This window comes from Sus scrofa, chromosome 1 (assembly GCF_000003025.6).
Source record: "Sus scrofa isolate TJ Tabasco breed Duroc chromosome 1, Sscrofa11.1, whole genome shotgun sequence".
NCBI classification, from domain to species: Eukaryota; Metazoa; Chordata; class Mammalia; order Artiodactyla; family Suidae; genus Sus; species Sus scrofa.
In genome coordinates this window covers 8,393,416-8,416,295 of record NC_010443.5, presented here as the reverse complement: position 1 = coordinate 8,416,295, position 22,880 = coordinate 8,393,416, and the positions used below count along the sequence as shown (strand labels likewise).

Sequence of the window (22,880 nt, the reverse complement as noted above, 5' to 3'; positions counted from 1 at the left end):
AAACGAATCCGACTAGGAACCATGAAGTTGCGGGTTCGATCCCCGGCCTCACTTGGTGGGTTAAGGATCCAGCGTTGCCATGAGCTGTGCTGTAGGTCGCAGATGCAGCTTGGATCTGGCGTTGCTGTGGCTCTGGTGCAAGCTGGCAGCTGTAGCTCCAATCAGACCCCTAGCCTGGGAACCTCCATATGCTACGGGTGAGGCCCTAAAAGGACAGAAGACCCCCCCGCCAAAAGGAACTCATGCTTTTAAACTACCCCGTGTTTCCGAAATTATACAAAGGTTAAAAAAAAAAAAAAAGACTTCTTCAATTTATACTTTGTCACAAGTATGACATGAGAAGTGGGATTATAATTATGTACACAACTCCTTGATTGGGCGTTAAGAAGACCCAGCCTGCACTGGGCAATCCTCCCACCCTCACAGTCCCGCCCAGGCACCCCTATCTCCTAAACCAGCTGCAAAAAGTCGCACTAAGTAGCGCCCCCACTCTGGTGCGCGCACCTCCAATGCTCAGCTCTGACAAGGCCGCTACTGAGATGATGACCTGTTTCTAGTGAGGCACCCCTCCCCCACTAAAAAAGGGAAAATCGTGGGAATACAGTCACAGTGGAACTGGCTGGGAACAAACAGTTCTGTGCGTTCCCAAGTCGACTGCAACTTGCCTAGCGATCTCCTTCAATATAAGGTGTGCGGCGGGTGGGCGGCCCAAGTGGAATGAAGTCAGCCGCTCCTGTGATCAGAGCAGCAAAGGTCTAAGAAATAGCACGTGCTTCTACTCCAGGGACCCATGAGAACTGCTCCCTGGGCAGGAGTCCCCAGATCCCAGGGGAAGGGTTCTCTCTAGTGATTCAAGGATTTGATCTGAAAAAGTGACAGCATCTACCCCTTTCACCCCCATAATGTGTTTTGTTTTGTTTTGTTGTCTTTTTGCGATTTCTTGGGCTGCTCTCGAGGAATATGGAGGTTCCCAGGCTAGGGGTCTGATCGGAGCTGTAGCCACCAGTCTATACCACAGCCAGAGCAACTCGGGATCCGAGCCGCGTCTGCAACCCACACCACAGCTCACGGCAATGCTGGATCCTTAACCCGCTGAGCAAGGCCAAGGATCAAACCTGCAACCTCATGGTTCCTACTCAGATTCGTTAACCACTGTGCCACGACAGGAACTCCATAATGTGCTTTTTTAAAACCACCTTTTTGTCTTAGAAAACCTGAAACACTCACCGGAGAGAGAGGAGAGCAAGGAGACCTATGCACTCATCCAGCTCCCACACACCAGCCTCTGGCCTTCCTGACTAATCTATGCTTTCCATAGTTGGAACAATTTCTTTGCTGGCACATCTTAAGACCATGATACATTGTTTCACTCGTAAAACTTTCAGTATGTAGCCCCAATGGACTTTAACACATACACACATAAAAAACCACCATGCCACCATCATACCCAGCATCATTAGAAACTCTTAATATTTAGTCAATATTCAATTGTTGCCATTGCCTCAGAGGTATCTTTTTACAGTTGATTGGATCAAATCATATAACGTCCTTTGCAGATTTATCTTCACATTGTATTTCCAAGCTGCTCTGTTTGGCCAGTTTCTTAATAAACATGAAATTTTCTCCACTCTATCTCATTTAAGTGGGACAGCAGTGTATATCATGGAAGCAGAAGGCAGACACATGAACACCCAAAAAGCAACATCCGTAATTATTTAATCAAGGCAATGAAACATCTTAACAAGATGCTAGGAGTTCCCCATGGTTAACAAATCCGACTAGGAACCATGAGGTTGGGGGTTCAATCCCTGGCCTTGCTCAGTGGGTTAAAGGATCCGGCGTTGCCGTGAGCTGTGGTATAGGTCACAGATGCGGCTCGGATCCCGAGTTGCTCTGGCTGTGGTATAGACGGTGGCTACGGCTCCGATTTGACCCCTAGCCTGGGAACCTCCATATGCCGCAGGAGCGGCCCTAGAAAAGGCTAAAAGACCAAAAAAAAAAAAAAAAAAAAAAAAGAATACTATGCTAATACACATAATATACTTTCATAAACAGAGGTGGTTCCAATTTTAAAGTTATGTTCTAAGCTTTTACCAAGTGACCCATGACTCAATTTCCTCTTTAAAAGTGCAAGGAACAAGACTGGATATCCTTCTAAGACCTAATTTACAAAAAATCTACAGATGCAATAATGATGCAATAGGCAAATTATTATTCCAAAAAGCATACATTTCACTGAGCCACTCGCTTGAGAAATGATGGAGGAATCCAGGGCGGGTATGGCAAATGCCAACACACTCATCACCAAACTCATGCGAAAATAGGTCCAGGGGAAATATACCTTGGCTCACTGTCCAAATCAAGAGTGACCTACCAAAACCCAAACAAAAACCCTCACTCTGCCCATTCCTATATCACCCTGCCCAACGGTTTTAACTCCTTCTATAACAGAGACAGTGAAAAGAATGAAACTACCTGTACCTCGTGGCAAAGCCAGGAGGACTGCCCTCGGCTCCCACCACCCTGCCATCAGCTTTGTCTCGTCCTTTTCAATCACCAGTGTTACCCCAGGACCTAAAACCTGGCACACAGCACGCACGCTGCTTGTCAAATGAAGACAAGGATTTTATGGAGGGATGCGCGGTGAAAAGGGAGGGCAGACCCACTGCATTATTAGGCTAAGTCAGAAGGAAAAGAAAAAGAGAGGAAACACCCATCAGGAGATACAAAAGCTTGTCATCAGATTAGAACGCAGTAGTTACAAGGGCAATGGGCCACATTTGCTCCGTCCTCTGTGGTGACAGAGAAGAGAGACAGTGCCAGGCACGGTGAGAGGCAGGTCCTGGGCTCTTGTTTCCCAGGACGACGCAGGGCTCCGGAGGGTGAGCCACTGGCACGAGAGATCACCCTCTAAGAGAAGAGGCAGGCCTGTCTACCTACTTGGTCATCCTCCTTCCTGCTACTTATCTGCCCAAAAAACCAAGACTTTAAAGTTTCTTCTAGGAGTTGCCATAGTGGCTTGGTGGTTAACAAACCTGACTAGCATCTATGAGGACTCGGGTTTGAGCCCTGGCCTTGCTGAATGGGTTAAGGATCCGGCGTTGCCTGTGAGCTGTGGTGTAGGTCACAGACACGGCTCAGATCTGGCTGTGGCCGTGGTGTAGGCTGGCAGCTACAGCTCCGATTAGACCCCTAGCCTGGGAACCTCCATGTGCTATGGGTGTGACCCTGAAAAGCAAAAAAAAGAAGCAAATAATGGTGCTTTCCCCTCAACGCAAACCACCTGGCTTCTCACTTTGTGGCCAGGAAAGATAAAAAGCAAAGAAACAAGTCCTAACATTGATGGGGTAGAGCAGGTTGGAGCACACGAAGCGGTAAGGGCTGGACAGAGGAGGCTCTATGTTAGATGAAGCGTCTCCACCAGGGCTTGAACTACAAAGCCATCCACACTCCAACATTCATACACAGACAACAGTAGGTCAAAGTTAATTTTAAATTACCAGCTATTTTTTAAAAAGCAACTTATTGATATAATACTCCCTTCCCAACTCAAGTATCAGGTACCAAATGCTTTCTTTCAGCATATGCCAGAAATCTGGCACACAATGGCTTAGCAAATGTGACACAAGATGCTACCACTTTCTCTACAGAAACAAGACCCTCTGCAACAGCAGCTTTGTTTAAAACATCCTGGTTCTTGGTCACAGCATCCACAGTCCAGGCTTAGGCCTGTGATGCACTGGATACTAGCTAACAAAACAGATTCTTGGACTTGGAGAAAAAAAAATTTGAATAGGAGTTCCCAGTGCGGCACAGCAGAAAAAAATCTGACTAGGAACCGTGAGGTTACAGGTTTGATCCCTGGCCTCGCTCAGTGGCTTAAGGTTCCAGCATTGCTGTGAGCTGTGGTAGGTCGCAGACGTGGCTCAGATCTGGCGTTGTGGTAGCTGTAGCTCTGATTCGACCCCTAGCCTGGGAACTTCCATGTGTCGCAGGTGTGGCCCTAAAAGGCAAAAAATAAAAAATTTTTTAAAATTTTAAAAAAGAACCAATGCTGTGGATCCGCTTCCAAATGTTATTAGTTTATTCATTAAATATATACAAGGTTATAACAAAGGTTTAACAATAATTACTTTTATCCTAAAGCAGGGGTTGGCACATTGTTTCAGTAAAGGGACAGGCAGTAAATATTTTCGGCTTTGTGGGCCATAGGTGGCATCTGCTGCTTATTGCTGGACTTGTTTTTGTTTTTTGTTTTTGGAAAAACCCTATGGCAAAAATCAGTCCGAGCTGGTAGCCCATACAAAAACAGGCCACAGCCAGATGTGGCCTTTCCCTACTCTGTCCTGAAATAAAGACATTTATTTATAAGATCTGATATGACAACTTTTTTGGTATAGACAGTTTTAAACAGATCTTCTCTCAGGCAAAAATAGAAAATTAGGTTGTGGAAAGTAACTTCAACTGAACAGAAAGGAAAGCAAAGACTGATGTGGCTGATGGCAGTTTCTTCCTTTTTCTTCTTCTTCCTTTATCAATAAAAGGTCAGAAATTTTTCATTTTGCTTTTAAAGTTTGTTTCTCAAAGATTAAAAAGATAATTATTATGTTAATACATTTCTCCATTTCCTTTGGAACAGGACTGCCATTTACTTATAGGTATTAAAAAGGGTCTGGAGAATGAATGCGAATCATAATGCATGGAAAACAGAAGGGACCACCACTGCTGCCGCCTGCCGCCTGCCTCTGGGCACTGGCAAGCTCCTGTGCATCCCTCAACACCCACCTGAAGCATCTCACAGGCTGGAAAGCCTTCCCTGGCTCTCTGGGGCACCCGAGCTTCTGTTATCTCTGTTACCACATTTACGGCACTGCAATTGTTTGTTTACATATCTGACTTCCCTACTAGACTGAGAATCCCTTCCAGACAAAAACCTTTCTTTCTTACTTTTATAGTTCTGGCATCTAGCACACAGGAATATAAAAAGACTTCAATAAATAAGGAAGGAACCCACAGGTGACCTACAGGGAATTCTGACAATTAGAATACACAGCGGATGAAAAGGAGATAAAGTTAGACCATTCGCTTTTATTAAATCACTGACACATTTCTCATTGCTGTTTCCCTTGGAAGATCTATTAATCTAAAACAAGAACTTTACCTTGTTTAAGCAACTCATAGCTACAGGTTAGTTTTAGCTACAGGTTATACTGAGAAGTTTGTAAAATGTTTCAAAGAAAGTAAAACACACAAGAAATAGAGCTTATAAAAAAATTATTTAAAAATGGAGCTCTCGTCGTGGCACAGCGGCAACAAATCCGACTAGGAAGCATGAGGTTGCGGGTTCAATCTCTGGCCTCGCTCACTGGGTTAAGGATCTGGCGTTGCTGTGGCTGTGGTGCAGGCCGGTAGCTACAGCTCCGATTAGACCCCTAGCCTGGGAACCTCCATATGCCTCGGGAGCGGCCCTAGAAACGGCTAAATGGCAAAAAGGAAAAGAAATAAAGCTTACAGCATCTGAAGATAAACTGTTTGGATTTCATAGATATAAGTTTTGTTTCAGGTTATTTTATGTAACCTCCTTTTCATTTAAAAACTTTCTAAAACTTCCATTTTATAGATGACAAAACAGGTTCACAGAGCTAAATGGCTTGCTTTAATTATAAAACTATTCTTCTGGGAGTTCCCATCGTGGCGCAGTGGTTAACGAGTCCGACTAGGAAGCATGAGGTTGCGGGTTCAGTGGGTTAACGATCCGGCGTTGCCGTGAGCTGTGGTGTAGGTTGCAGATGCGGCTCGGATCCTGTGGATCCTGCGTTGCTGTGGCTCTGGCGTAGGCCGGTGGCTACAGCTCCGATTAGACCCCTAGCCTGGGAACCTCCATATGCCAAGGGAGCGGCCCAAAGAAATAGCAAAAAGACAAAAAAAAAAACAACAACAACAAAAAAACACTATTCTTCTAATGGCTCTTTGCATTTTTATTTGGAAAAATTATGTACAGTAATTATATAGCCAAGCATTTTATTTTAGTCATGTCTCTAGCATTATAGCACAATGAGTTTTCTTTCTTAAACAAACAAACAAACAAACAAACACTATTTACAGAAGTCTGGAATAAGACCTTATTCTTTAAGCCATGAAAGTAACTACGTTAGAAGGACGATAATGCAATCCTCCAGTCTCTTCCACAGATTCCACAATTAGCAGGGGCAGGCACACAGGGTTTAAATGAAAAACTACTTGAAATAGTTGGAGAATCCCAAGCATAGCTACTACTGAAAAGAAATAAAAGGGACAATTCAAAATGCATTCATGGATTTTGAAAAAAGACTAAATTTTGCTGCTTCAGATTAGAGCTGAAATGTCTAAATACTCTAAGAAAGAGGCATACTGAATCATTCCAAAAATCTCCAAACTGTCAGATTCACAAAGACTAAAAAAAAAAAAAAATTAAGGAGAGTTCCCTTTGTGGCTCAGTGGTTAACAAACCCAACTGGGAAACGTGAGGATGCAGGTTTGATCCCTGGCCTCACTCAGTGGGTTAAGGATCTTGTTGTGGCCGCGAGCTGCGGTGTAAGATCCTCCATTGCTGAGGCATAGGGTGGCAGCTGTAGCTATGATTCGACTCCTAGCCTGGGAACCTCCACATGCTGCAGGTGGGACCCTAAAAAGCAGGAAAAAAAAAAATTAAAGAACTATTTTAATTCATTAATAGTGGTATTGTTTTCCCTTCCCAAACTGTAAATAATAATAAAATTAATCAAAATTTTGTTACAAATCACAATGTTAAGATGATTAAGTAAAGAGAGGCCAGTGTAGAAAGATACAAGAAAAAAGAATGGAATCTCTTTCTTTGCCATTTAATAGGGAATACTGGCCCCTTTTCCCCTTTAAAAATAAAAGAAGCCAAAATTTGAATGCTTGTAGGTCACTGCCAAATTAAGCTCTGCCACTGGACTCCCTGCAGAGAGAAGTTCAAAGGAGTGTCTTAGCTGGCCTTGTCCTTCTGGAGCCTGAGCCCCATCCAGCCATCTCCTTTTTCCCACCCGGCCTGTTCCCAGTTCCAGCAATGGCGCAGGAGCTGGGCTGTGATCCTCCAGGGGGCCTTGGCCCTGGGCTTCGCCGCTCACAACCACCCAGTAACAACCCCACCCAGAGGGCCTCACGGCACGGCTGGGGAGCAGAAGAAAGGACCATATAAAAACTGCCCTTTTCCTGTGAAATCATCAGCTCCCAAACTCTGGGGTGCACCAGGACAGTCTGGGGAACTAAGGAACAGCACAGGCACCCAGTCCCGCGGGCCCCACAGGTGGGGGTTCAGCAGTGGCGGGGGACCAGAGATCCTTCGTCTCCGATGATCACGCACACCCAACTCTGAGAACACAGTACCACACTGATGCTAGGTTTTAGCTATGTGTGTGTGCAGTGCGTATATACACTCAGGAGAAACACAAGAAAGCTGCTGGGTCACACTCAGCTTATGTGGATTTTAAAACACTATAGTTTAGGAGTTCCCTGCTAGCTCAGCAGATAAGGATCTGGCGCTGGCACTGCTGTGGCACAGGTTCGGTCCCTGGTCCAGGAATTTCTGCATGCTGAGGGTGCAGACAAAAGAAAAAAAATACAACAAACCACTATATTCTAATAAGTCTGGTATTTGTGCAAATTCTGACAGGGGGCAGCAGTGATAATGACGAAAGCAGGTAAAGGGTTTGCTCATCAATCAGTCACAAATTTATCTACTACATCTACAAAGCCCACTCTCAACCTTCCCTCCCACACTGGTCCTTTTCCAGGCTCCTTATCTCGGAGAAAGGCACCCCCATGCATCTAGTTACAGCAGCTGGACACCAGAAGCAGTTGCACACGCACTCACTCCATCATCAAGTCCTACCAAGTTCACCTCCCAAAGACATCCACTTCCATCCACCTGCACCCCACTGCCGCCCTGGGCCAGGCGAGGCCACCTCTCAGCAACGGTGACTTACTCCCACAGTCTACACCGCCACTCCTGCCTCCTATTGACCTGAATTTTACAGTGGCAGTGACCTTTCAAAGGCACATCTGACCAGGTCACCTTCTTGCAGCCAAAACCCTTCAGTGTTCACTCCTGCTCTCAAATGCCCAAATCTGGGCTCTGTTTCCCCCCTCCCACCCGGGCCTTGCCCTGGAGCCCTACCCCTCCATCCCGCATTCTCTGCCACCGCCAGGCCTCGGCCAGGCCAAGCCCTTCCACTGCCTGATGTGTCTCCGCCATTCATCCCGTGGCCCAGAGCCCCTTGGGGCTGCGTTCCTCTAAGACTGTCCCTATCACCAGACCATAAATCCAGAGTGACAGCAGCTATTTCTGTGTCTGCCCATCTTGGCAGCCTCAGGCAGTGACTTAAAGGCTGTTCAGACCAAACTTCTCAGAATAAAGCTTTTAAACAAATTTTGGGCCACATCCACGGCATGACCAGGGATTGAACCCACGCCACAGCAGTGACCCAGCGCTGCAGTGACACCACCAGACCCTTAACCCGCTGCACACCAGGGAACTTCCATGAAAAGCGTGAGAGACCTTGGCCGTGAGCACACCTTTCACCCCAAGCTTGCCTGCAGCCGTCTCTCCTTTCTGTCACTGTGAGGAGCGAGGGCCGGGAAGGAGCCCACGGTCACCCTCGGCTGAACCCGCGCACAAGCGCTGAGGCCGGGGCACAAACCCCACGGCCCTCCCCAGAAGAGGGGGACCCGCCAGGCCAGCCTCGCAGAGGGTGGGGTGCCATCGTCCGTGGGCGTCTCCCGGTCAGACAGGGGTGGAGCCCAAAGCAGCTGTAGGAAAAGCAAAACCAGACGGTGGACCCCAGCGCGGGAGCATCTGGCGGGGCCTCGAGCAGGACTCGCAGCGAGTCCGCCCATCTCCGCAAGCAGGTGCTTTTCCTCTCAGCTGCAGCACGTTTTATACCGAAGGCTCGTTCCCTCTTGGACGGCTCTCAGCGAGTTTCCGGCTCCTATTCCAGCTTTTGCCTGTGTCTGGGCTTGGGGCCCAGGCTGTAAGCTCCTGCAGGACAAGGTCTGTCGCACCCGTCTGGTCTGTGTCGTTCCCTGCACCTGTGCCTGCAGCTGGGAACAGAGGCTCACTGCACAGACACGCAATCTTTTTACCAAGTGGTGCTCAGAGAAGCAGTGTTAAGAGAAAAAGCAGCAAATGAATATTATTTCATTTAAACTGCTTTGCGAATAGAGTTGTCCTGACTCAGTCTAGACATGCCCGTCGGAAATCCGTTGCCTGCAGAACTCAAGCAACCAGGAGGCGGCCCAAACCCTGCCTGTGCCTCAGTCGGGCATTGAACATCACAGGAAACCACCTAACAAAACTCAGTTTCGGCTTGAACGGCAGCAATCAATAACGCTTTGTTCAAAGGACACAGGTCCAGAGCTCGTTGGTGATGCTTCAGCATCAACATCTAGAGAGGGAGCAAACCACCATCCCAAGAACGAGACTCTCTCCAACAGCCCTGGAAGTTCTCGCGCCTCCGCTGGTAAAGGCTCCTCTCTGCTGTGGGGTGGCCCTCATTCGGTTCACGTGGAGAAAGACTTAAGTCTATTCATTTTTTTGAGGCAAACTCTTCAAGCCCTCCCCCACCAGGTGGAAATTTCCATGGTAAACAGCTGTGGCTTACAGAAAAGACGACCTCCCATTACCACTTGGAAATCAACTGTAAATGTTACATAAAGTATCTTTCAAAACCTCACTCTGGTTGTTGGGACCTTAACATACCAGAATGTCACAAGGGAAGGATGGCTACTGCCCTTCCTTAGCAGTTCAACAGCTGTCTTTGCTTTGGCAGGAGAGTATTTTCTAAGTTTCTGATCCATCGTGAAAGACCATTAAAGCCAAATGAAAACATGCCTGCCCTAAGAAATAAAAAGACCCTTAAAAAAGGACATTCTGACACAGAGTACAACATGGATCAACCAGGAGGACACCGTGCTAAGCGAAAGGAACCAGTCACAAAAGGACACATACGAGTGATCTTAGGTACAGGAGGGACCTGGAGGAGACAGGAGACACCAAGTGGAGGGGTGGTGGCCAGGAGCTGGAGGGAGGGGGAAATGGGAAGTCAGCTTTTGAGGTGCAGTCTGGGGAGATGAAAAGGTTCGGGAGGCGGGGGTGGTGATGGACATACAACTGGAACGTACACACAACTGAACCGTACACTTGAGAATAATTAAGATGGGAAGCTGTGTGTTATGTAAATTGTACTACCAAAAAAAATTAGTGAGAGAATACAAGAAATCACAGAAATAAAAAAGTAGTGACAGGAAATAGGTTTACTGACTCTTTTCTGAGCGGTATTTTAAAAGCTGAACTTTGCATCTTTTCTTCCAGTGAAATAAAGAAAACCACACCACACCAGGAAAGGTAATCTCTGACCACGGCTCTGCAGAACACCGCCCAGGGCTGTGCCCCGAGCAAGGCCTTGTGTTTAGATCTATTTTATGTCACTGGAATTGGAATTATGTCCTTTGGGCTGCCTGCAAATTTGTTCAGAAAAGAAGAATCCTGTGTAGGAAAAAATTTTTCTGCATCATAAATGAATCATCTTGGTGATGTAACTTAGGCAAAAACCCTACTGGTTTCTGAATCTTCTGGCATGTTACTGCAGTAATTTACTTAACCTAACAGTAAGTAAGACTCGATTAATAGAGAACTCCTTTTCAGTCTAAAACTTAATGACAGAAAAACACAATAAGCACTGACTACAGAACCAACCTGTTTGTGGGACTGGAAATAAATTCCATAGGTACCTTTTACTGCCATTTTCAATGAATCCAGATATTCTCTCCATGATTCAAAACTCAAAAACTTTCTCCCCAACATCGAGTCACCAATTCACCTGTGTTAAAGCTGGTAGAATATAACTTTCTAAGAAATGCTGGTTATGAAGAAAACCTGTTTTATTCCCATAACTTAAACAGAAGCCATAAAACCCCAGCCTGCCAGCCATCTACCCGAGAAGGCAAGGTAATCAGATTCAAGGGGACAGCGGTGAGGGGAGCAGCACCCCAGTCAGCTGATGTTTATGATGTGGGCCAGGAGTGCAGGACTGGAGAGGCCAGCAGCCTCCTTATCAAAGGAACTCCAGGGCTGCCTAACTCCATCTGCAATTCAAGTTCATTACTAAACCTCTTTCAGAGATAGGAATCCTGCTGCCACCAGCAAATTCCCGAGTTAACAGAGCACAGCTTCACGGGCCGGTCGTAAAATGGACTGGAACGAAGCTGCCCCCAGAAAGACCGCGTCTTCTCTGCCAGATGCCCTTCAAAGCGCCAAAGAGCCGGTGCATCTGTTTCCAGACACTTGAAGGGACTCGGAATTGGCGCGCTCCGTCGGAAGCCACCTGACTCTCCCTGGGATTTAGACAAGTTTTCAAGAAACTTCCAAGTTGCATTAGAATGCTGTTTTTAAACAAAGCCGCAAAGGGGATTCCAATTTTTACGGGTCGGGGTGTCGCAAACAAAAAGACGGTGGAGAAACGGATCATAATCTTGTTTTCGCCAAGCATTTCACAAAGGACCAACACATGAAAAGAGAGGACACAACTCCCCACCCCCGCCTTCTCATCCGTTTAGCAAAGAACCCTATTCTACAAAAAACTGCCCCCAAACCTCGCCCGGCTAATTCTACTTGAAAATAAAGCCCGAAGCATCCGACCCAGCCCAGAAACTGGGTTACGTACTGGTTTCGGCATTTTCGGTTCCTGATGGGTTTTCCGCAATCCCTGGAAACACAATCTCCAGCAGCAGCTGAAACGGTTCTCCCGACCTGCAGGCAGAGGAAACCCCCTTTAGAGCAGAGCCGCCCGCCTCCTGCTCCCGCCGCCGCGCCCGGGACTCGGCGCCCGCCCCGCGCTGCTGCTTAAGAACCGGCCGGGCGGGCGCCGGGATGAGTCACCGCCCAACCTGCAATTACCACGGGCCGGGCGGGCGGGACTTGCGCGGAGGGGGAGGGCGGGGGGCGACGGGGGGGAGGGGAGGAGGAGAGGGGAGGGGGGAGAGAGGAGGGGGGGAAAGGAGGGGAGGGGGGGAAGAGGGGGGGAGAGGGGAGGGGGCGACTGGGGGGGAGGGGGGCGACTGGGGGGGAGGGGAGGGCGGGGGGGGCGACTGGGGGGAGGGGAGGGCGGGGGGTGCGGCGGGGAGGGGCCGCAGGAACCCGCGGCGAGGGAGCCGGGGCGGGGGGCGGCCGAGGGACTCCTCCCGGCCTCCAGGAAGCCAGCGGGGAGCCCAGGAGACCGACAGCAAGTTTCACTTCGTGAAGCAACCGTTTGCTCCAGGGCTGAAACCGCAACCTTCAAGCCTTTGAGAAACATTTTTTAAAAACTGTCCCCGCCCGGGAACGGCGAGGGCCGCCCGGGCCGGCAAGCGGCGCAGCCCGGGCTCCGCGGGCACTTTGGGAGAGGGACCCGAAGGGGCAAAGTGTAAAGAGGAAGGTCGCGGAGCAGCCGGGGCGGCCACGCGGGCAGGTGAAGCTTCACCTGCTGGGTATCTGGGCCGCAGAGGAAGCGCGCGCTCAGGACCCTGCCCGTTCGAGAGCCCAGGACGCCGAGCCCGGCTGGTGGCCGGGCGGGCATGGCTCCCCTCGCGGACCACCAGCCCGGGGCTCGCGCGCCGGCCGCCCCTCCCCGGACGCGGCCGCCACACCTGCGTGGAGTTCCAGCCACTGACCCCTCCCGGGGAGGGCGAGCCGCCCGCCCGCCAACCCCCGGCCGCACGCCCCGCTCACCCGCGGCTCCTGCAGAGGACCGCTGCGCTCCCGCCGCCTGTGCGCCGTGCAGTGCGCCCGCGGCCGCGCTCCCGAGAGTCCCTGGCGGGGCGGGGTCCCGGGGCCGCGCCCCTGACGGCCCCGCCCTCCCGACCTGCGAGGTGCGCCTCGCGCGCAAGATGGCCGCGGCCGCCGCCCGCCGCCGCCCCCGCCCCTCGCCCCGCCCGCCGCCCCGGGGGCCCCCGAGACGCGGCGAGGGGCGCCTCCGCCTCCCACCCGCCCGGCTGCCTCTGGGCCTCGAGAGACCTTCCCCCTCTCCCTGCCGGTCCCCTGGCGCTTGGAGAAGAACTTTGCCGAATCTGACTCAGCTCCTGGGGGTAGATGTAAAGTGTGAGCTTGTTCCGTAAAGGACCGAGGGAGGCCGGGAAAATGTAAATAAGCCTGGAGGAGCCCACGGCCACCGGCGAGGTGCTGGGCCTTTTGGAGTGGGGCTGCCTCCGTGGTCAGGTCATTTTGCTGTCCTTGCGCCGGGACCTAAGAGGGATTCTGAGAAACTGGGACCTAGCCGCTGTGTCCCCGCGCACGTGGCCGCCCCCACTCTGGGATTCGGTGGAGGACACAACCATTGTAGGGTCTGGTCAATGGACACATTTGTGGCCTGGTTTGATTTGACTAGTACAAGCTTATGGGGGAAAAAAAATCTCCATAGGGAAAAATTCTAGGAATTATTTCAACTATTTTTTTTGCAAATGGTTCTCAAGAGGACATAGTTACACACGCACACGCACTTTGGTGGCCAACAGGATTTGTTGCTCAGGGATTAAGCAGGCTGCCTCTAGAGCAGTGGTTTTCAAAGCACGCTTCCCAGACTAGTAGTTAAGTAACAGCTTCACCTGGGAACTTGCAAAATGGAAATTCACAGGTACTGCCCCGAAACCTCCGGAATCAGAAACTCTAGGGCTGGGGCCCAGCGGGTCGGAAAAACTTCAGGCCTCCAGGTGTTTGCGTTGCAGGCTAAAGGCTGAGACCAGGGACTGTCCTGAATTGCTTTCCTGGGCTCACCACTAACTCCGTTTGAGTTGAGTGAGTTCTTTAACTCCTTGATGAGTTAGAGTTATTTAACACTTTCACATCTGTAAAATGGCATCATTACGGCACCTATTTCATAGGCTTGTTTTGAGGATTAAAGGAGTTAATACCTACCTATACAATGCCTAGAACAGTGCCTGGCGCATGGTAAGCCCTCACATCAATCCTGGGACAGAGATTAACGAGTCCCTTTGGGCAAAGCACCAAACTCGAAGACTCGTTTTCCAATTTGTAGACTAGAGATAAAACAGCAGCCCCGAAACGGACTTGTAGGGATTAAATGAGATAATACATGCAAAGTGTTTAGCACAGTTTTGGCCCCTAGTAATAGCTAACCTGTCCCAGGGTTCTGAGGTACTCCTTGTCACCTCTGACCACCCCCCTTCCTCCTACAGGTCCGGGGTCTTTCAGAAGTCGGGGGGGGGGGTGGAGTAGGGAAGCCTCTTGGAGACGGAGATTTGGTGGCACACTATTTGGGCAAGTCTGCTTCTCCTGAAAAACTGACTTTCTTTTTGAAAATGAAAAGGTAAAGGGAACTGCATTAGGAAGGAAGCTATGAAAGATAGTTAACCCACGATCAAAAAGGCCCAGGTTGGACATGTCATTCGTAACGCACTCTATCTCCTCTTCTTATCGCTGCCTGGAGTCTTGTTAGCCATTTTGGGTCCCCAACTCGGCAGCGGGATATGCCACTAATCTAATTTTTTTTTAATCTCGCCTAGTTTATAGTATATAAGCTTAACTGAGTGTTGGAAATAGCAGTAGCCCAGGACTTCTGGAGCATTTCTGCACTTTACCCTTCAGGGGCATGCTGCAAAATGAAATGGCCTGTGGCAATGCCATAAAAATGAAAAGATCGCAGGTTTCAGAAGCACACAGAGCTAGATCTGAATCCTAGTTCCAGTGCTTACAAGCTGGTTACTTTGAGCAAGTCTCTTAATTCCACTGAGCTCCCACCTCCCCGTCCGCAGAACAGAGATAATAATAGACATATCATGGTGTTCTGGTGTCACAGAACCATATAATGTGAGTTCTCAACTTACTCAAATGCAACTTCTAGGTCTGCTTTTCTTGCATAAGTTTACATAGTAGTCATTTAAAATATGCATTCCTCATGTCTTACGTTCCTGAAAGCATTACACCTTATACTACGTGCTACTATGTAGGTTTTTATTCCCTCGCAAAAACATTTATACTGTACGAGTGTTTTAAAAGGATTTGCCAAGGGTAATTTATTTTCCCCTGACCTTAGAATCTAAGCCTCTCCCAACTGCTGTCCTCCCAACACACAGAAGATGAACTCCAAGGAATTTATGAGTCGCTTAGGATGATGGTACTGAGTCAGGGTGCATTAGAATCACTCGTGGATGCCCCTCTAGGACTTAGAAGTCCATAAGCCTCCGTCTGTAACAAGTCTCCAGGTGAGCCTGAGGTACTCGAGATTGGAGAACACGGGTGCCAGGTGTGGTAGGACTTGGCCAATGCTACTCACCTTGCCTCACCCTTCACCCTTCTTTTGTGAGCTTATTCCCTCATTTTGTAAGTCATGGCCTTGCTCACGTATGCTATCAGTGCCTGGAAGGAAGTGAAGACACCTGGAGCCAGGAAGCTTAGATCCCATCCCTGCTCTTGTTTAGACTAACTATCAACCTTGAACAACTCACACCTCATTTCAGGGTTTCAGCGGGAGGAGGGAAATCATATGTCTACCCATGAGCCCAGGTGAAAGGCTGCTGGCAAATTGCTTGGAGTTCTTCAGACCAGTGTACACAAAGGTGAGTTAGGCAGCCCTCCTGGCAGCTTGGGACACAGGCAAGGATGAGGACTGTCTGCCCAGAATGTCAGCATCCCCTGATTGTAGGCTGGACGGCGGGTCACCTTGGAACCTATCTCCATGCTGGTGCCAGGCTAATCTCAACCAAGAAAAAAGCTCACAAATAGCATGACAGTCTGAGCCTCTGTCGCTTCCAAAGAACAGTCAATAGGGAAATATATAGAGCACTATTGGCAAAACAAAGATTTGTGTTATCTTGCAGGACTCAATAACCTTGGGTGAAAATTCGGGACAGCGGGTGAAAGAGTGCGAGAACGAATAAGGACGCGGCCTGAGAGGCAGCCAGGCGGCGTTGTGCCTAAATATGATTTTTAAGGGCCTTCCCAAGGCACTAATCAAGAAGCCCAAATGATAATATGGTTTATATCATTTGAGTCTGCGAAGAAGATTCTGGCCACCAGCTGTTCTAATTGTTTCTTTGGCTTATTTAAAACTTTGCATAAATAACTTTAATAGTTTTTATGTAAAAGAGTACTAATGACCACACTTGTGTGACTAATAAACTCCCAAATATCATAGCTTCTTTTCTTATAATTTTTTCTTTTTTTCTTTCTTTTCTTTTTTTTTCTTTTTTTTTTTTTTTTTTGGCTTTTTGCCATTTCTAGGGCCGCTCCCAAGGCATACGGAGGTTCCCAGGCTAGGGGTCAAATCGGAGCTATAGTTGCCAGCCTACACCACAGTCACAGCAACACCAGATCCGAGCCGCGTCTGCGACCTACACCACAGCTCACGGCAACGCCGGATCCCTAACCCACTGAGCAAGGCTAGGGATTGAACGCGCAACCTCATGGTTCCTAGTCGGATTCTTAACCACTGAGCCATGATGGGAACTCCCTCTTAAAATGTTTTTCTTATCACTGATTATTGTATCCATTTTTTCAAGCTGTTCTCCACTTAACAAGCATGTGGTATGATGAGGTAGGGGACAGGACTTCGAACATCGTCTCTTCGGATACCCACATTTTATGGAGGAAGGAGTCCCGTGGACATCAAATTGTCTGCACACCTGCACCCAAACTTGTCGAGGTGGCCTGTGACCGCCGTCTTGTGAATCGGGGGCCTGACTTCTTTGCCTCGTCTTACCCGTCCCCTGAGCAGCCTTGGGCACGTGTGGCACTCCCTGCAGACATTCTGTTCTTAGGTTTCTGTTTTCCCCTCTCTCCCCCTCTCCTGGTTCCTCCTCTGAGGCTGGCTCTCCTTCCCTGTTCCTCCTCCCCCAGCCTCGCCCTGCAGGCTTGGCTCCAAGCTCATTCCTGGGCCCTTATCTGTGTACATTCTCTTCCTAGGTCATCTCATCTGATTCCAAGGCTTAAATAACATCGCCAGCTCTAACCTCTCCCTTGAGCAACAACTGTGTACTTGGTGTCTCCAGCATTCCGGACTGGTTGAAAACGGCCCCCTCCTAGCCCTCTCCGTGGCCCTAAACCTAGAGGTCAACCTGAACGCCTCTCTTTCCTCCATCCTTTGTGCATCCAATCCAGCAGACCTAACAGCCCCATTTAAGACCATATCAGATGGTGTCTCTCCTTCGCCATCCAGCAGGTTTTAGAGTAAAATGCGAACCATGTGGCCTGGCTCCTTCCTGCTTCTCTGGCTCTGCCTTCCATCCTCCCCCATGCTTGCCCTGCTCCAGCTGCCTGCCTCAGGGGTCTCACACTTGGGGTTCCTGCTGCCTGGAATGCCCTTTCCCCATCTCCGCCAGCCTGGCCTTTTCTAGTGTTCCAGTTTTTTTACCCAAACACCGCCTCCTCTGAGAGCACTTCCAGCCTCCCCATGGCCGGGGTCATTCCCTGCCACTTGACCTGATTCACTCTGTTGAGAGCACTTAGCACTCTCTGCTTGTTTGCGTCTTTATTTCTGTCTCCAGCACAAGAATTGAAGCCCCAGGCTCTTTCATTCACTGCTAGGCCCTCAGTAGCTAAAACAAGTGCCTAATTGTCATTTAATAATTATTTGTTGAATAAATAACTGAAAGAATGAACACTGCTAGTTAGTACCAAAGCTAGATAACTCAGATTAGTTTTTTTTTCCCCCAGCATACCATATTGCTGGATTGCTAACCATGAAAACAATTTATTTTCCTAGATTCCAACTGTCCAAAACATCACTGAAAGTCAGGTGATGTGAAAAAAATGTCAAAAAAAAATCCATTTAATTAGAAATTTTCTGGTAGTTCCTGTTGTGGCTCAGCGGTAACAAACCCAACTAGTGTCCATGACGCCTCAGATCTGGCCTGTGTAGACCAGCAGCTGCAGTTCTGATTTGAGCCCAAGCCTGGGAACCTCCATGTGCCTTGGGTGTGGCCCTAAAGGGCAAACAAAAAAGAAGGGGAAATTTTCTGAGTTTCTCCTAAATTTATTCATTCCAATTTTAGTTTGATTCGCTCTTTTCTGGGCACAACAGATTAGGAGGGAGGAACAAGGGACAAGCAGACACCCTGACAGCCAAGAGGCAGTAAAACTACACAAAACAGAAACTCCGAATGCAGGCTTCTGGGGCCATGGGGCCCAGAGACAGACAGCTTTACACTCCTTGGCAGTCCCGAGGGCACAAAGCAGAGCCCAGGGCATTGACTGATGTTCATAAGAGTAGTTTTCTCAGGCAGGGGGTTTAGTGATGTCTGCTCTATGCTATTGGAAAGCATGTTAGTTTGTAACTTTTAAAAAATATAAAATGTTGTAAATCTTCATAAAATAATTCAATACACAACTCTGTACCCACTATCCAGATTTAACAAATGGTAATATTTTATCACATTATTTTCAGGGTTTTTTAAAGAAAAAAAAAAAAAGAGAGAGAAAGCATTAAAATCCACCTAGCCCTCCTGAGGAGGAGCCCTCCTTCTGAAATTGCTGTGTCTCCTTTATGCATGCTTCAGTGTTCTGTATGGAAAAAAATCCACTTACATGAAACAAACTAGCTCCCAAATAAATGAGATTTTTTAATTTAGGTATTTGGCTGCAGAAGATAAACAATAAATGTTTAAAATTCCTGGACAGCTGCATGTAAATCTATGAAACTAGAACATACCCTCACACCATGCACAAAAATAAGCTCAAAAATGTCTTCAAGACTTAATATAACACAAGACACCATTAAACTTCTAGACGAGAACATAGACAACACATTCTCTGACATAAACCATACAAATGTTTTCTTAGGTCAGTCTCCCAAGGCAGTAGAAATAAAAATAAATAAATAAACAAATGGGACCTAATCAAACTTACAAGCTTTTGCAGAGAAAAGGAAACCATAAAAAAAAAAAAGACAACCTACAGAATTCGAGAGAATAATTGCAAATGATGCAACCGACAAGAGCTTAATCTCCAAGATATACAAAAAGCTCATACAACTCAACGACAACAAAACAACTCAATTGAAAAATGGACAGAAAAAGACCTAAAAAGACATTTCTCCAAAGAAGGCATAAGGATGGCCAGTAAGCACAAGGGAAAAGGCTCAACATCACTAATTATTAGAGAAAGGCAAATCAAAACTGCAGGGAGGTACCACCTTGCCCTGGTCAGAATGGCTATCAATAATAAGTCTACAACTAGGAAATGCTGGAGCGGTGTGGAGAAAAGGGAACCCTCCTCACTGTTGGTAGGAATGTAAATTGGTAAAACCACCATGGAAAACAGTATGGAGGCACCTCAGAAAACTAAATACAGAACTACCAGGAGTTCCCGTCGTGGCGCAGTGGTTAACGAATCCGACTAGGAACCATGAGGTTGCGGGTTCGGTCCCTGCCCTTGCTCAGTGGGTTAACGATCCGGCCTTGCCGTGAGCTGTGGTGTAGGTTGCAGACGCGGCTCGGATCCCGCGTTGCTGTGGCTCTGGCGTAGGCCGGTGGCTACAGCTCCGATTAGACCCTAGCCTGGGAACCTCCATATGCCGCGAGTGCGGCCCAAAGAAATAGCAAAAAGACAAAAAAAAAAAAAAAAAAAAAAAAAAAAAAAGAACTACCATATGATCTAGCAATCCCACTCCTGGGCATCTATCCAGACGAAACTACAATTCAAAAAAATACATGCACCCTTATGTTCAAAGCAGCGCTATTCACAATAGCCAAAACATGGAAACCACCTAAATGCCCAACGACAGATAAATGGATTAAGAAGATGTGGTACATTGGCACAATGGAATACTACTCAGCCATAAAAAAAGAATGAACTAATACCACTTGCAGCAACATGGATGCAACTAGAGAGTTTCATACTGAGTGAACTAAGAAAAAGACAAATACCATAGGATATCACTTATAAGTGGAATCTAAAATATGGCACAAATGAACATATCTATAGAACAAAGAGACTCCCAGACTTGTGGTTCCCAGACTTGTGGTTGCCAAGGGGAGAGGGCGTGGGATGGACTGGGAGTTTGGGGTTGGCAGATGCAGGCTCTTACCTTCAGAATGGGTAAGCAGTGAGATGCTACTGTGGAGCACAGGAAGCTATATCCAATGCTTGTGATGGAACATGATGGAAGATAATATAAGAAAAAGAATGTATGTATATGTATGACTGGGCCACTTTGCTGTACAGCAGAAATTGGCACAATATCGTAAATCAACTATATTTTAATTTTAAAAATGTACAAAAAAATTTAAAAATTAAAAAAAACCACCGTGTGTTTTTCCTTCTTCCTTTCTTCTTCCTCTTCTTCTCCTCCTTCTCCGTCTTTTTTGGATTGTCGAAAGCTGACTTAATAAAGCAGTTAATGTGCTGGAAATGCCCACGTGACACACGTTTCCGTTGCCATCGGACCTGCGGCCACACACACTGTGAGCTCCTTGAAGGCTGGGCCAGCCTCTGCTGTCTGGGTATCTAGAAGAGAACATTCTGGATGCCCATTCTGGGCACCTAGAAGAGAACATTCACAAAGTAGGCGCTTAGTAAATGCTTAGTGGACTGAATGGCCCACAGAAGAGCCCTGTGTGTTCTCTGCAGTGACTACGACAGCTCACTGAACATTAGATGTCTGAATGCCAGCGCTCTGACATGTAAAATGGGGGAATCGGCATTAAAAAAAAAAAAGCTGCTAACAGGGTAAACAAATTTCTTTAGCAGTGATACATGTTACCTGATCCAGCTGAATCTTACAGAAAGGATTCAGTCCAGAATGAACGCATCTTTAAAACATCTTGAGCAATGCTTTAGGCTGAAACACGGACCACATACTTCATTTGGCAAATATTTATTGAGCTCCTACCCCTTGTCAGGCAATTAGATATGGGGAGCGAGAAAGATGAAACAAAGCTCTGAAGTGAACCCTTAATTAAACTTGGCCTTTGGCTGTTTGGAGTTTACCAGATTTCCCATAAATTTCTATGAAACTGGCATTGTCACTTGGCCAATCTGCCATTCCAGGCCACTTCCTCAGTCTGGGTCCTTAAGTGACCCCCAACAATTTGATTCAGGAAGGCATAGAAGGCAGGGCGCTGGAGTCCACAAACAACTGTACTTCTGGAGCTCGTGCCAACTCCAAACCCCCTTCAACTGTGACTGCTGGCACATTACTTCGGACCACGCTGCAGACGCGATGCTAGCAGAGCAGGCAGCTCGGCCAAGGGAGGGAAGCCGCCAGACGGGTGGAAGGCAGTCCCTGCAGAGGCAGGGTGGGCCGGCTGACCCTGCGCTGCGGCTGATGGCTTCGGTCTCGCTGGAGTGTGAGCCCTGTCCTGCCGCACATCTAACTTTCAAGAAAAGCTTAAAATCCTGATTTTAATAGGCATTTCCCCAATTTTTAAATATTGGCACTGAGTGAAAATGTTTTTCAAAGCACTGTACAAGCTGGACGAAACAGCTGCAGGCTCGGTGTGCGCATCCGCCGCCTGCGCTGCACAGGCCCGCCTCCTGAGCCGCGGTTCACGCGGTTCTCGCGGCGCCCCAACGCCCCACTCAGCCCCCCGCGCTGTCCCCGAGGCGCGTCCCGCGTCCCGGCGCTGCTGCGGGCTGCTCCGCACGTGTGGAACAAGCACAGGCTGGCCCCAGGCCCTGCGCACATTTCCATCCTGCACACGCAGAGGGTCAGTTTTCGGGGTCACGCTTTCCATACTGGGAATCATCACAGTTGGTCGCCCAAGGTCTTAAGCTTAAGGGATGTTGGAGGAGGAGGAGCCCTCGTTTGCGGCGGACACCCAACACCCTGAACTATTGGCTCGTCTTCCGGGACCTCCCTGGGTGGCCGCCCCACCACCGCGTTCCCTTCCTTTTGCACACACGCTCCAGACACACACGCTCACTCAAGGTAGCGGGGTTTCCAGTTTCTGCCAGACAATTCTATTTTGCACCAAGACTGGCAATGCCCCACGGCCTCCTCACCTGCCAGCTCCTCTGCTGCTCGTGGCCAATCTGGACCTAGAAACACACCCCATGGGGGCTGGGGGCAGAGTCACCGCCATCACCGCTTGCTTTCTTCTTCTAAAGACACCTGACCGTTTTGAATGTTTCTCATCCTGGGCCCAGCAGCAGCAAGCCTGGGGCGTTAGACATGCATTTCCTAAGACTTGCTTTCCTTTGGAAATGATATTTAAGAAAGAAAAAGCACAGCAGTCCACGCACAATCAAAAAGCTGTTTTAAACTCTACCCAGTATTCTGTGATCATCTATGTGGGAAAAGAATCTGAGCGAGAAGGGATGTGTGTGCCTGTGCAGGTGAATCACTCTGCTGTACAGCAGGTTATCACAACCTTGTAAATCAGCTGCACTTCGATACGACTTTAAAAAGTGAAAAAAAAAAGCCTTTATAGTGAGACAAAATCAATTTAAATAAAGCGTTAAACTTGTGTTAAAATTTTTTGATTATTTTTATTTTTTTAAAAAATCATAGCTGATTTACAATGTTCTGTCAGTTTCAAACTGCACGGCAAAGTGACCCAGTCAAACATATACATATATATTCTTTTTCTCTTATTACCTTCTGTCACGTTTTATCACAAGTAACCGGATAGCATTCCCTGGGCTATACATACGGCAGGACCAGGGTTGCGGCCCTGTTTTGTAGGCATTAAGGCGCATGTTAACTGGTGGGTGGGGGTGAAGCAGATAGAATGGCTGAACTCCTGAAGCTCAGAAATCAGGGGTCATTTGTTTTCCCTTTATCCCAGTGTGTGGCCATAGCCTCCTAGAGCTTGCAACGGAGAAGACCCTACATCTGAGGCAGACCCCGTTGTCACAAGGAGGACATATGATTTCCTTGCCTCCGAGGGAC

At 48.2% G+C, this 22,880-nt stretch overlaps 1 protein-coding gene and 1 long non-coding RNA gene across 2 annotated transcripts in view; both read right to left on the bottom strand.

The window, feature by feature from the left end:
• The window catches only part of EZR (ezrin), a 49,389-nt gene extending 36,455 nt beyond the window's left edge, over positions 1-12,934 (bottom strand). Inside the window, exons 1-2 of the mRNA XM_013992459.2 lie at positions 12,767-12,934; positions 11,724-11,809 (exon numbers count right to left, since the gene is read on the bottom strand). Coding sequence (XP_013847913.2) covers positions 11,724-11,735 — 12 coding nt within the window. The 5' untranslated portion in view covers positions 11,736-11,809; positions 12,767-12,934. The remainder of the gene's footprint in view (positions 1-11,723; positions 11,810-12,766) is intronic.
• The window catches only part of LOC100521937, a 49,449-nt gene continuing 46,865 nt past the window's right edge, over positions 20,297-22,880 (bottom strand). Inside the window, exon 3 of the long non-coding RNA XR_002342336.1 lies at positions 20,297-20,530. This is a non-coding gene — a long non-coding RNA (uncharacterized LOC100521937). The remainder of the gene's footprint in view (positions 20,531-22,880) is intronic.